We start from the raw sequence: 15,267 nt of genomic DNA, 5'->3' as shown, positions 1-15,267 counted from the left end.
ATAGCACAACAGCAACTGCTGACGCTCATCAGTGGAATCGCCATTTTCGGTAATCAGAGCAAAACTGTGAACATAAACCTGGCTCCAAAGCAATGAACTGGGGCGGCAAGGCACCAACGGAGAGATAAAAGGACCAACACCGACAAATTCACAGGGCTGGTCCCATCAGCAAACTGGACAATGGGACAAGTATCCTTATGAGAACCTAGTGTCCCAATAGTCATCATAGGGGACAAAGGAAGAAAAGTAAAAGACCTAAAAGAGGCATGGAACCTGAAGCTCACATGCTCCGAGCAGATGAGAAGCAGTACCTTCAAAGAGAACTCAAAGGTCATTGCCACTATATCACCAAAGAACACCACCTCCTGAGTATGCTGGAGATAAGGTAGGGAACACCAAAAAGGAGTTAGGAACTCTAGTCAAACAACATTAGGGCAGGACCCGATTGTATCCTTATAGATCCAACGTGACCAGCGTTCCAGAAAACTTGTGACTCAGGATCACAGTACATCTAAAAAGCAATCCACATCAAACAGTCTATCTGGAAAAAACAAGCCTCAGTAAGACATTATAAAAATGAAAAGGGAATACACAAAGATGAGAGTAGAGGCTATTAAATACATCACCTAACAAATGACCAGTGTTTCAAGGTGTGAAGTAGCGCAAAGAACCAAGGAGCACTCCCCTCTATGCTCCTTAACTAGGAACAAGTCCTGCAACAACATTAAGCACAAAAGGGTTCCGCACTATACAACAAATTATAAAAATTCAACATCAGTGTTCAAGAAACAGTGAGCACCCGGAAAGATATCCAAGTCCCAGAAGTGTGTTTCGGATTGGAACACGAGGAGCATACAAGCTGCGGGTTACTATGCCACTGCTGATATTATACATTACTTAGAAGTCTTCCGAAAATTGGATTCCCAAGTATCTGAACTGTACAAACGGCCACATGAATATACTCTTGTAAATTTACTTTGTGAAGCCCTGAAGAAGTCTCTTTGGGAGACGAAACGCGCTGGCAATGTCTTCTGCCTTTGTGAAAATAAGAAATAAAGAAAAATCCTTTTAAGAAACACACATCTGGGACTAAGGTATCTTTCCGTGTGCTCACTGTTTCTTGAACACTGATGTTGAATTTTTATAATTTGTTGTATAGTGCTGAACCCTTTTGTGCGTAATAAAAATGAAAAGGGTATGCCCTGCTAGAAGAAAATTTATAATCCCAGGCAAAGCCACCTATTTAGGCCAATCACTGTAGAAATGTCCAACAGAATCTGAATCCATGTTAAGTGTTGCTTCACCCATTAGTAGGCACGCCGGAACCTCGTTCAAAAGTGTAATGCCACCAACCAGTTTTTAACTGAGAAAGTAGATGAGATCAGACATCAAAATGAGATCTTCAACCAAGATACCACCCTTCTTCCCTCCCACCACGTAACTGGACCACTTTTATGAGACTCTCTGTCCCAGAAATTACCAGCACAGGACAATGAATATGAGATGATAGACTCTGCAGGAAAGGTGTGATGAATCAATCCATCTTTCAGATTTTACAAACACATCACTGCTTACCTGAGTCAAAATTGACATCTTTGCTTCTCTCGGACTCCGGGTTGTCCACAGACTGCAGGTCTTCCTCTTCCGTATCTCTTAATGTGAAAACAGATGTTATCACAGGAAATTCTGTATTTAAAAGGTAAACAAAAGAAGGTAATAGTTGCGTTAAAAACCCAAAGATGCTTTGAAGAATTTTATCGGAGTATAAAACTAATCTCCATATACGAAAAGTCATGATTTGTAAATTCATGCCGGGACGATGATGTGTTGGACTAGATTATTTTCTTTTTATAAAAATACTCCCATTACAATATCACCTGGTAGCTGTGAAGCTGCTCATTATCATCTGTAGTGGGGTTTGATTGATAGAATAGTGAAAGGCTGAACATTTATTTTATTTTTATTGCAGTCTCTGCAAAAAAGACCCTCTGTGGTCTGATTCTCACTGGAAGGCCAAGATTTGCCACAGGGCGAGTGTATGGAGGAACTTGTGCAGAGCTATGTATGAAGAATGATGTTCTTACTAGGGATGGGTAGCATTGAGTGACAAGAGTAAAAGTACCAGGTATTAAAACTTACATAAATCACAATGGTCATAATCACAAATCTAAAAGACTGAATCAATTTAACAAAGGTGCAAGTTGTGAATGAAATATTGTATTTAGACAACAAACATGGACTCATTAAAAAGCTCTTGTGTTTGTCACCCTCTACGAGGAGGGGGGGGCAGGGTTCAGTTATTGACCAAAAAGTTCTTATAAAGTTCTTAGTTTTTCCTGATATACTTAGGGTAATCATAAAATGCTGTTCAAGTAACAAAGTAAAGAAATAACTAATACATTATTGAACCATAAGTAATAAGTCTTTGAAACTGAAAGATGTAGAGTCCACATGTTTCACTGCCTATATTGAGCCAACACCTGTTTCGTTCCCTATGGCTGTCTGCCTGGGCCTTTCCCAAGGTTTAGTGAAACAACATCCGTGAGGGATCAAATTATCCTAGTTATTATGGATTACGGTAGAAGATGTTCCTGGTACGTTAGGTACTGAGCATCAAGTTTCTGTCCGATTTGAAGAGCGTGTACGGGTAGCAGAGATGGATGCGGGATCTTCATGAGACAAACCCCATCTCAGGAGCGGACTGACACAGTATTCAAAGCCAAGATGTTTTGTATCAGCACATTCCAAGCAGGAGATGCGTGATCAAAGAACTGCCACAACGCAATGATGGAGGCCAACAAAAGTAGACCTCTTGTTTATCCATTCGTTGAGGACCTCAAACACCTGTTTGAGGTCATCATGGGATTTATAAACAAGAGGTGGTTAATTTAAATGCATTACCTCTGAGTTATTGTTCCACTGGATGAAAACTTACAGGCCTGCCAATTTTTCTTTTCGGGATTCCATAATAACATTGAGAAGAAAAACAAAGTGAAAACATGAGGGTATAGCTTTATGAACGTCTCTCGATGAAATGCCAAGTCAACCAGTTTATTTAATCCTCCATTTTTAAGCACCCGAATGTCTCAATAGAATTAGAATTCAACAAGTTTATTTAATCCTCCAATATTAACAACGACGTAAAATTCAATGTCCTCTATTTCAATAAAATTGATTCAAATCTGCTAGAATGGTTATTTGTTGCAAAATTGACTGTAATAATGCTTTGTTGGTGGAAACAGCTAGCTATAGACATGCTAGTAAGCTAAATTTAGCTCTTACAAAATACTGTAGTAAGAATAGCCTTAACATGTCCAAAAGAGCTCGCATGTCTGAGGCACATTGCAGTCTACACCGAGTTCGTGTGCCTTGGTAAATTGAGTTCAAGATACTCACCCGAATGCACACATTTGTATTTGGAACTGTTCTTGGCTTTGTGACGCAACCTTTGACTCTACACTGCTCAGAATGGGTCCTTGAGATCCGCTGGGAAACTGTTATTAGTGCCTCCTAACACTATCAGGAAAAAGACACGGGATAACTTCTTTCTGGCCATGGCCAGTTCATTGTGGAAATGCATTGCTGGATGGCCTTCGCTACAGCAAGAAACTCACCCCATTTCAGAAATCTCTAAAAACTCTTCTACTTTGGGAACTTTCGTTGTTTGATCACCATGGCAGTGCTCAGTGGACTTATTTGAAGTTTTGAGGCCTATATGAGAACTGACCAGAATTAAATAACTTACTCTATTGCTAGTTGGGAAATCGGATGGCGAGCAGTGCTGCGTCGTCGTAGCCCCAGCCCAAATGCCGTACAGAAAGTCAACATTATGAGTGAAACACTGAAGAAGAATAACTAGATTGTACACATCACTAGGCATTTCAATCATCAAAACTATTCATCAACTCTCTGGTGTGCTTACTATCACCCTTGAACAGGTACAACGTCAAGTCAGCCCATCCGTGCTTCCTATCTGTAACCTGCAGAGGTCTGGGTGGACCCGCATCCCAGTGAGTGATCTTTCAGGGTAAACCAGTGCCATTGGTCAGTTTTCTCACGACTTGATTACAGCAAGTGCCTCCTCAACGGCAGTGCACTCTGGAGTGCCGGCGGCCGTTCCTTATGCAGGGACATGCGTTATAACTGGGAGTAACGGGTTCAATCACATTAACATTTTCCACGCTGGCTTGCAGATTCCTTATGTTGGCAGGTATGGAGCTGGAGTCCTGGCTTTCACTGCATGGAGGTTCAAACCATTTATGATCTACCCTGGCCCAGGGTATACGAGGCCCGGCCATGGTTACCCCAGCCTTGCAATCAACGATGGGGAGGCTGACAAACTGCAGAAAGCATCTGTGGCAGAGGAGACATTAGTCCTCTTCTGGGTGGCAGGGTGCTGACAGGTGGTTCAGCGATAGGAGAAGTGGTACCTAAGCTGTGAGTAGCACCTCGGACAGGTGCTACTGCACTGAGATCTTTCCGCTTCCACTATGACATTTGAGCCTGGACTAGCTTCTTACCAGGCAGATCCTTCTTCTTTCTGCACGTGCCAGGCTCTGCTTCCTTGTGTTCCTGACTAAGTGTATTGGAATCTCGAGCTTGGGCATCGTGCACTCATCAACGTCGGATGTCTGGTGCCGTCTGGAATAGGACACGGGGGCTCCATTGCCCCCAGAGACACTGGAGGAGACACATGAAAGGCTAAGAAGAGATCCTCACCATTACCCTCTTATTCAAACAGGCTGACTACCCTTGCTACATCTAACTGGCTGGTGTTTACACTTCCATCAGTCAAGTGTAAGTCAATCAGACAGTCTGTACAGCAGGATGCAGAGATGGCAACCATGCCACACCTGTCACATGACCAAGATCAAGCAACTGCTCTGCTTGAGATAATGATTCACTTGAAGGATTCCCGAGGTGTACCGGTGCTAATGGTTCACGTTTCTTGTAACGTAAACATTTTGACCCAGTTCCAGAAGTGGCTTGTGGTATTCGTTTTCTGGCTGGTGACCTCAAGCAATGGAGCTGCTAATAACAGCGGGTACATGGTCAACTGTCATGCCCTGATGAAGCATTATGTGAAACATGGGTTGGCATTTGTATCGGAATGCTAGCCCGAGTGAATACAGAATTTACACTTGGAACAAAGCATTAGTGGAATAAATGCATCTTTTGTGGACCGCATAGAAGTGTGAATAACTCTACTTTTATTCGAAACAGAACCAAAATTATTTGTTCTAATCCAACACAAACCGAGGTGCTCAGGGAACCACTTATCTCTTGTTTGAATATCTGTAACAATCTGCTCTACTCTTATTTTGCTTGTTTTTGCGAGAGCAGTTTTGAGCACTCTGATGTCCTCGCGGTTCACCAATCCAACCTTGTTGTTATAAATTGGTACAATCTACTTGCTATTAAAAATTCCTTCATTAGCAAAAAAAATAAAATTAACAAGCATTTGCAATGCAATAGTTCTCGCATTAGGAAAGCTTGAGCTATTGGTATTGTAAATGACACATTTTTTATTTGTGTGTTGGTTTTGAAAATAGAGAAATGAATAGCTTTGTCATTTATAATGCCAATACTTTTAACTTTCGCAAATGTGACACCTATAGCATTTGTAATGCAATACGTGTTGTATTTACGTGCCTTAGATGTATTGATATTACAAATAACAATTGCTTTTAATTTTTCTAATAAATAATACTTAAATAAAAGTTATTGTAATTTATAATGGCAATAGCTTAAACTTTTGTAAATAACTTTTGTGAAGATTATGTTCAGTGTTTTTTATTGTGACGAAAATCCTAGAACAGAAGTGAAATATTAACATTTTTCTGTGGCATTTGTAATAAAGCTTGAAACATTGAGAGAACATATTTGAATCAGTTGTTAAATGGTTGCACAGATTGATGCTGTGGTGGCACTGAGTGATATTGTGGTGGGGACGAGTGATGCTGTGGCGTTTAGTGATGCTGTGGTAGCGCATAGTGATGTTGTGATGCCCCTGAGTGATGTTGTGGTGATGCAATAGATAGATAGAGTGTAATTATGTGGCATGTAACTATGTGGCACTGAGTGGTATTTAGAGTGTATGTTGCATTGAGTGCAGTGTAATTATGTGGCGTGTAATTATGTGGCACCGAGTGGTATTTAGAGTGTATGTTGCATTGAGTGCAGTGTAATTTGTGGCGTGTAACTATGTGGCACTGAGTGGTATTTGGAGTGTAAGTTGCATTGAGTGCAGTGTAATTATGTGGCGTGTAACTATGTGGCACTGAGTGGTATTTGGAGTGTAAGTTGCATTGAGTGCAGTGTAATTATGTGGCGGGTAATTATGTGGCACTGAGTGGTATTTGGAGTGTATGTTGCATTGAGTGCAGTGTAATTATGTGGCGGGTAATTATGTGGCACTGAGTGGTATTTGGAGTGTATGTTGCATTGAGTGCAGTGTAATTATGTGGCGGGTAATTATGTGGCACTGAGTGGTATTTGGAGTGTATGTTGCATTGAGTGCAGTGTAATTATGTGGCATGTAATTTGTCCCCGAGTTTGTCATGGAGCCTTGTGTACACTGCGTTAACGTAATCTAATCGTGACACAATAAGTGCCATCACAACGGTACGCATGGTGGTAAATGTCAACAGGGTCCCAACCTTCCGGAGTTGCCGCATCAGGCCAGTACAGCTCCCCACCACAGCAGACACCTGACTGTTTAGAGTTAACTGAGTGTCTAGTTTGATACCCAGACTCTTCACGGCTGGCACTGGTGTCGGGGTGGTGCCCAACTCTTGAGGCCAGAAGAGGCTAGACCAAGGTGAAGCATCTGTTGTGAGAGCAAGCACCTCAGTCATATTAGGGTTTACCTTAAGTGAGTTGACAGTCATCCACTTCATAGTGAGCCGGAGGATATTCTGAACATTGAGCTGTACCGGAAGAGAATTATCAATTCGTACAGTTAACTGAGTGTCATCGTTGTAGTTAAACACTTGACAATCCAATTTTGCCAGTGCTTCTACCAATGGCTGGAGGTAGATAATACACAGCGGGGGACAGCGCAGAGCCCTGCGGAACCCCCAAATGCAAGAAACCCGACTGGATCTACATTCTCCTAGTTGGACCATTTGAGATCGATCCTCCAGAAAGGAGGTAATCCATTGGAGGACCGTCCCGGTGACTTCCAGCCGCCGGACACAAGCCAACAACTGCGCATGGTTCACAGTGTAAAAATCCTTTTTTGTGGATGGTATCTTGGACTGCAAACACTTAAATAATTTGTAAAAAGAGGCAAAAAAGATCCAAAGAGGAAGACAGTGGCCAGTCTTATTAAATTAGTAAATTCGTAGGACAAGCTAACAGACACCAGTGCAGATGCGAGGATTGAAGAGCATTCATGAGAGACTCAATTCCAGGTTGCACACCGCGCGGTGGGAGGTTACGCTCCTCCGCGCGGTGGGAGGTTACGCTCCTCCGCGCGGTGGGAGGTTACGCTCCTCCGCGCGGTGGGAGGTTACGCTCCTCCGCGCGGTGGGAGGTTACGCTCCTCCGCGCGGTGGGAGGTTACGCTCCTCCGCGCGGTGGGAGGTTACGCTCCTATGCGCGGTGGGAGGTTACGCAACGATCCACTTACCCAGTCTCTTATGCGAACATCCTAATTTTATGTTAATCGTGTTGGTATTAGTGCAGTCTGTATAGTACATGCACAGTGTGGGTGAATGAGGCAGAGTAATGGAGATCAGTAGCATCCAATGTGGCTGTCCCTGGCATTGCCTGACACAAGTTTAAGGGTGAGGACTCAGTTCACAGACAGAGGGAGAGCACTGCTCTTCTTCCTGTAGCAGGAGGGGAGGAGACCTAGACACTGAAGTGAGGGGGGTGGAGACCGTGATTCTTTAGTTATTATTTGAGGTGGTTCGCAAGGAGCCGCGGATTAGTCTTTCTGAAAATTATTTGGTGGACGGTAGTCGTGAAGGGTGATAATGCAGACTCTGATACGATCGGTTGAGAAAGTCTTTAGCTGAGGAGTTCCTTTTTCTCTTTTCATTTTTACACCTTCAGCTGGGCTAAGGACGGCCAGGTGCAGTAGTGTCACACCTGTTTGTGGCTCTGTTGTCGGCGCTCAAGGCTGGAGACAACACTCCTGTGAGAAGCATCACTCTACACAAAGGCGCTGTCAGGAAGGCAGCCTGGAAAGGACACCTGAAAGAAGAAACACCAGAAACGGGTTCTACAGTTTGAGACAGTGGGTCCACCCCTCCTGTCTGACAGGTGTGTATGAAAGAGGGACCAACTATCTCACTCGGTTGTCCCAGTTTCATATCCTACATAACCAATGAAGGGAATATTCTGCAGTGTACTCAGAAAGCTGCTGTGCCCCAAGGGTTGGTTACAGTTTCCGAGAGGTGAGCAGCCATGCTCGGATTGCTGGATCTCTTGCAGTAGGAGCTGCAGTCTGCCTGCATGCAGAAAGAGGAAAGGAGTCTGCCTACCCTGCAGGAGGAGTGAACTTCAGCGTGTCCCCAGCGGTAGCAGGATGCCTGGAAGAAGTAGGTTGCTGGAGTTCGATCTAGGAGGACCCGATCAGTCTGTGTTGGGCTGTATCAGCCAAATCCTGATCGGCCAGTGCGAGGCTTCGTGTGTCAAATTCCTAATCAGCCCATGTGCCGGCGTCATCTGCCAAATCTAGGACCAGCCCATGGAGGGTTGCAACTGCAGAGGGTAGAAGACCCTGTCAGATACTTGGCCTGTGGCCCAGCCAGTCCTGACACCTGTGGGGCGGCCCTTACCCATAGTCCGGAGAGACCACATCATCTCAGGACTCGCCCACGAGTACAGGGCGGCATGGATAGTGACAATACACTTGACTTGACTTGACTTGAGACTGAGCCTGCATATGTATTGGGGTAACCAAGCTGCCCCTGTGCTCGATTTAAACTCACGTTTACCCATAGAGATACAGGGAGACAACTCAGAACCGAGGAGAGAGGGGGGATAGTGGGGCTAGCGAGTGTGCATGATGCGTGCAGCCCCTGCCAATATCTATCCCAGAAACACAGACTTCTTTTTGTTTTTCTAGTGTGTAGTATTGAGTACCACTGTGTGATTAAAGTACTTTCTTTACTGAAAAGATGAGCCCAGGGCTAGACATTAGTAAATTGAGTTTGTTGATTGATCCGAGCCTGAGCACCCCCACACTACCTCTCTGAAAAGCTTGTGACACCTCACCCTTGGGACACGCGTGCTAAGCATGGAACGGGGCTGAACTTTGCCCCAGTTGCAGGGCCAGAGTAGGACAGTCCCACGGATATTCACAGTAAAGAATGTCACAGTAACAGTTGAGGCTCAGTAACCCCTGCCTAACCATAACCCCCAAAAGTGGTCTGAAATCAAGGCCTTGAGAGGAATAATGCCTTTAATTACGAGCGAGGGGGTTTAACCATGTCGGGGCCAGGCGTCCTCGTACATAGATCCCTCTGAAAGAAGACTCATTTTAAGCCTCTTTTATTACACAAATCTAAGGCTTGTGTGTAGGGAACATTAAATGTAATCTTTCAGAGTGAGTGTTTGTATTTATTTCAGGGTAATTAACTAAGATGTGATACTTTAAATTTTTGGTTGAATGTCAATAACTGGAATAAAAAAGCACCACAACTTCATCTCCTCACCTTCATCAGGCTCATCAATTCTCTTCTGTTTCTGGGTGCTCGCTGGAGACGACAAATCCTTTACTTTATTCAATACGATCCTCACTGAAGGGTCGACCCCGCCTGTTAAAACAAAGAAACATTTATGAGCCAACTATGCACAGAGTTCTGGACAATCATTTGAATATTCTTCATTAGCCAAGAAGAACATTTGAAGACTCCATGTTTTTGCGCCAGTATATGATTATTAACCTCTCTTGGAGAGCTTGAATCTTTAGGTCTCATCTAAGCCAACTTCTATCAGCGCTCTGCGCGAGTGTGATCCAGTTTCCAGGCTACCGGAGAGTGCACATAGGACCATCAGTAGCTTTGCTAAGAGTCTGCCACCCGCTAACTGATCCAGGAACTATCTAAGCATCCAATCTTTACACATTAGGAATACAAAAGGACCGGAATTTCCCTGAAATCCAGCTGTGGAGGATCCCATAACCAGGCTGCATTACAGAATGCCCTCTAATATCTTGAGAACATTGGCACACACAACATAAGCCACTCGTTGATTCAAAGACACAGTTACATGAGCCAACAAACTCACAAGAATTGGTGGAAAGTCGCAGAACTGTACTCCTATTGAGAGTTATGGAGATGAGAACTCTACGCGTGTTGGGCGACAGAAAGCACACAGAATGCAAGAATGCCGGGTCATCCTCAGCTGCTGTTATAAGGAGTCATGAAGCTGGTGTCAAAGTGGAAGCTCAGGGACCTTATGCTAACTGCTTTCTGACTATTCTTGAAGTTATCTGGGAGGACGCTTTGGGCTAGTGATGCGTTATTGATGTTCAGTAGAGGTGTCAGGGCTTCTTCAGGGATCTCCTTCACAAGCAACAAAGGGAGGATATTGTATGCATATAATAGTGATTTTCTGGACTGGAGGAGTTTAGCCAGGTACCCAGCAAAGATGGCTGTGTAGCTGCCCCATTCTTGTGTTGTGGGTAGGAAATGCTGTGATGATGTCTGGTGCAGTCGTGGTCTCGGCTTATGACACAGCAACACTATTGTTTCAAATGATTTCAAAAAATTTCAAAAAAGAATGGAGGCAGCACCAAGTTCAAAGTCAGTCAATGAAACCAAAGTTTGTTCAAAAAATATATTTTTCTTTTTATTTTCTTATTCATAAAGTGCACAAGACAGCCAACGCGCTTCGCTTCCCAACCGTGGGAGCTTCGTCAGGGCTGAAACAAACGTGAAATATATACATATATTAATGACGCATACTAACAAAAAGACAGTCACATTTAAAATCACATACATTTTTAAAAAATGAATGCTGCATTCGAAAGAACAAAGAGATGACACAACATCTAAGAGGACACATCAATGATACATCTGACTATAGGGCATATTGCCATTCATTTTTTAAAAATGTATGTGATTTTAAATGTGACTGTCTTTGAACAAACTTTGGTTTCATTGACTGACTTTGAACTTGGTGCTGCCTCCATTCTTTTTTGAAATCGTTTGTCTGGAATTCCAGTGGGATCGAACCACAGCAGGTCCTGGAGGTTGACAGCACAACTACATGAAATACTTTAAGGGACTTTGGAAATCTGAAGTGCTTTTTGGCTGATGCGCTGTGGGACATTTTTCCTTGTATCGTTTCAAATGAGTTATGCTATTTTCTGTTAAATAAACGTATTCATCTTTTCGTTTAGCAGTTTGCTTAGTGCCCATACAATTACTAGGCAATGTGCGTATCAGGTTAGCAGACACGTCACTATCCTACAGCTTTAATATAGACTAACATCCTTGTTTAAGCACACATAAATCCATCAGTCGTATTCTAGTATCTCAGTACAGTATAATATATCAACGTGACTTTTGTTAAGAGAATAATAGTCTTAATCGTCCAAGGTTAGGTTTCGTTCACTTACCGCTGTTACTAACATAAGGTATTTAAATTATGGTTGATCTATGCAGGTCAATAATTTGTCGACATTATTTTAATAAGATGTCCTGACCTGGAGCTTGCTCGCTCACTCTTTTGCCTTCCGCGTTGTTAGCATTAAGCATCACAGGCTGATGTTCACTTCCGGTTTTCATCGCTGGCGTGCTGGGATCACCTGTAAAAAGATGATCCGTAAAATCACCTCACTCTGAACTCTGAATTATCACGTAAATATTAATATTTTTAGCCACATTAAAATGGGGTGAACACCCCTGTTTGCACGCTGGATAGCGCTAACAACAGAGACAGATTTCACCCGCTGCGCATGCTGCGTTGCTGGAGGTTATGTAACAAAATGATCTGGTAGATCTATAGAGACAGAAATGACCGAATACAGGTGTACACAATAGCTACAAAGTTCATGGCAGCTTCCAGACAGATTTCTGGCTTGTCCCTAGGGATGTAATTGATTGGGCAGTGGGTGCGAAGCATATGCCCTACACGTACTCTGATCATGCCCCATAAACTTAACACTGCACATCCCAAACACGCAGCGGAAGTGGCGGTTCCAGCCAACTAGGTTTTTGAACACACGCATTTGGGAGGAAATTTTCCAGGCATCACAAACATGTTTTGAGATAAACACTGACTCAGTTCAGGAAAACGGGATTTTATGGGAAGTGTTCAAAGCGATAATCAAAGGACAATGTATATCCAAGGGACATGGCATTTCAAATGCGATAAGGGGCAGACTGGTAAGGCAGAAGCATAAATTCAATTATATGTAGCACAAACATGAACCGGACCATAGGTCAGCAACAATGAAATTCATTCAATCTAATCTACTAGAATTCTGCAAAGAAGCGGATAGGGAAGTTAACTGTTTGGGAAAATATGCAGCTTCTAGATGATAAGGGGAGGGTGAGAGGCACAGCAGGACTTTAGCTAATGCAAGACGTGAGCACAAGGTAACAAGATGAGGAAATACTGGGAATGTTTGTTCAGAACAATCCAAACCTATATGACTCACATTAGGAAGTGTAGCGAGGATATTAGTGGTTATCTTAAGATAGCTACATTAGCTTGGGTGGAAAAGTCTGAGAGGGAACCTCTTTGTGTACTCTTCACTATAAAAGAAATTAAAAACGCAATCAGGGATCTGAAAAATGGAAAAGCATCAGGCAGTGATGTACAAATCTGGGAATTTTACAAAGAATATGTAGAGCAGTTTTTAAAAAAATGTTATTCATAAAGTTTTCAGTTAAAAAACCTCAATAGTCAGAATTCATTCTTTAGCACGTAGTACTTAATACACAGTGGCAATGCATGACAACAATATGACAGTCAATTATATCCCAAGATCCTACAGTAAGACGACAGATTAGATAGCAGAATCTGAAGAGGCAGTAAACAAGAATATTAGGCACTTGAGGAGTGAGCTAATACATATCCATTGAACGGGCGCCAAATGTCTCAAAGCTTAGAGGCTTAATATAACAATTGGTCACGACTATAAGCAACATCTTTAAGCCATTGTGCCAGTTGGGGCGCAGGCCTACCATCGCAATGAATGGAGACTCTGAGTCACGCCAATAGTAGGCCCATTGCAAACAGCTTACGATTAGTGGACTTAAGCTTCAACACATTTCCCAGGAGGCAGACAGTCATATCGCAGGGTACAGGCTCACCAACCAGAGCCTCTGTAACTTTGTCCCAGAAGTCCGATACCCTCAGACAGTTCCAGGCAAGATGAAAAAAATCAGCACTGTCCGCCCCACATTGTCTGCAGCAAGGCGAGGCCCTAAGCCCATACTTATGAAGCTGCAAAGGCGTATAATACATTTGATGAAGATATTTATAATTTATTAGCCTGTTAATCTACAGCAGGCTTCCCATTCATCCTCTGTGAGCGGCTGAGGCAGCACATCATTCCTTCTTCGCATAGCCCCCAGTGCGACAGTCATCGCATCAGCCTGCGAAGCATTGTATAGTCTGGTAACCAATTTAGTTCGAAGGGGTCAGGAATATAGTATCTGTAACGCTGTCAGAGGGGGGGGGGGTTCATCAGGAAACCCAGGATATAATGCTCTAATCGCAGCTCTCAAGCGACTGTATACATACGTCGCCTTTGCAGGCCTAGTGTTCCCACCCATAAATGCCTGTATGCTAATAAACTCACCAGCAGCGTAAACATCCCCCATAGTACATATCCCTGCCTCATGTAATACCGTGAGGGAGCCAGGCTCCCTAGTCACTGAAATCCCATCATGGTGCAGAAGCGGAATGGATGGTGCATATAGTGGCAATCTCGCAGCGCGTTTCCCAAGCTCCCTCCAAGCCTGTGCCGTACATTGCACTGTATCTATTTCGCCATTCTCAAAGACAGATGTACTATTAACCATCATCGCCTGCAGGGGTACCGGCCGCACGGCCCCAGCTTCAACCGCAACATGCGGCGTGAAGGGAGGGGCACTCTGCCAATAAAAAGCGTACTGTGCTTGTGCACATAAGTAATACAGATGCACGTCAGGCACCTTAAAGCCTCCTCTCTCATAGGGGAGTGTCAGGACACCTCAGCTAACGCGCGGTTTCTCCCTTCCCCCAGACCAGAGTGAACAATGATCTGCGAAGTGTGATAAAAAAATGGGACTTCAGCACTATGGGTATAGTAGTGAAGTAGTATAAATATTTGGGCAGGACTACCATTTTAAGCAAGTCTACGCGGTCCAAAAACGTCAAGGGCAGGCGTATCCAACGAGCGACCTGCTCCTCAAGTCGGGTAATCGCAGTGGCATAGTTTGCGCTGAGGACACATTGCGGATCTCTGGGTACCCACACACCCAAATATTTAACAGGACCTTCACTCCACAATAAAGGGAACTCTAGTGCAAAGCGCTGTGTGGCCGTCGTCAAAGAGAACACCACTGACTTATTCCAATTGATCCCTAAACCGGAGTGCCATTCAAATCTTAGGTATTCCCTGATAAGCTGCTCTAAGTGTTCTGCTGGTTCCCGCACATATAAAACCATATCATTAGCGTACATAGACACCGCTAATGGTCTTTGGTGAAAGCGCAGCGCTGCCTTGGCATGCCGTTATCGCAATATACAAGCCAAAGGCTCCAGCACTATAGCGAAAAGTATAGGTGACAGCGGACATCCCTGTCGTCTCCCACGCCTTATTGCGAGGGTTCAGACTTCTACCATTCACCCTCACTCTCGCCACAGGTTGTTCATACAGCAACTTAATGCAATTAGTGTAAATATAGGGGACCCCATACGATGTAGTACCGCTATCATATACCGCCAGGAGATAGAATCAAAAGCCTTCGCGGCGTCTAAAAGGACCGCCGCAGCCGGCAGGGTGGGTTCTAGAAGATGCAAGACAGCAACAAGCATTTGCAATGCAATAGGTCTCGCATTTTTTGCGAGTTTGAGCTATTGACATTGCAAATAACAATGCCTTTTATTTTTGTTTTCGTTATTAAAACGTAAATACGAAAAGAAAACTAAAAGCCATTGTCATTTACAATGCCAATAGCTCAAACTCGCGTAAATGCGAGACCTATTGGCTATGCCAGTGCTTGTTTTATGTTTGAGACGGACCAGAGAGGTTTTGACCAGAGAAACAGTGCATTGGCGAAGTAGGAGGAGATGGTACAATCCGTTGTAAAT

The 15,267-nt window shown here is 43.7% G+C and overlaps 1 protein-coding gene across 9 annotated transcripts in view; it reads right to left on the bottom strand.

Moving 5' to 3' along the window:
• Window positions 1-15,267, bottom strand: part of LOC144770929 (uncharacterized) — a 584,254-nt gene that overhangs the window by 23,771 nt on the left and 545,216 nt on the right. For all 9 annotated transcript variants that reach the window (XM_078655752.1, XM_078655753.1, XM_078655757.1 and 6 more), the window contains 3 exons: window positions 11,666-11,767; window positions 9,669-9,770; window positions 1,576-1,686 (listed from right to left, as the gene is read on the bottom strand). In XM_078655752.1, the coding sequence (XP_078511878.1) occupies window positions 1,576-1,686; window positions 9,669-9,770; window positions 11,666-11,767 (315 nt within the window). The remainder of the gene's footprint in view (window positions 1-1,575; window positions 1,687-9,668; window positions 9,771-11,665; window positions 11,768-15,267) is intronic.

Source organism: Lissotriton helveticus, chromosome 7 (assembly GCF_964261635.1).
Source record: "Lissotriton helveticus chromosome 7, aLisHel1.1, whole genome shotgun sequence".
NCBI lineage: Eukaryota > Metazoa > Chordata > Amphibia > Caudata > Salamandridae > Lissotriton > Lissotriton helveticus.
Note: the sequence above shows the minus strand (reverse complement) of the source record. Positions and strands in the feature narration are given on the sequence as shown.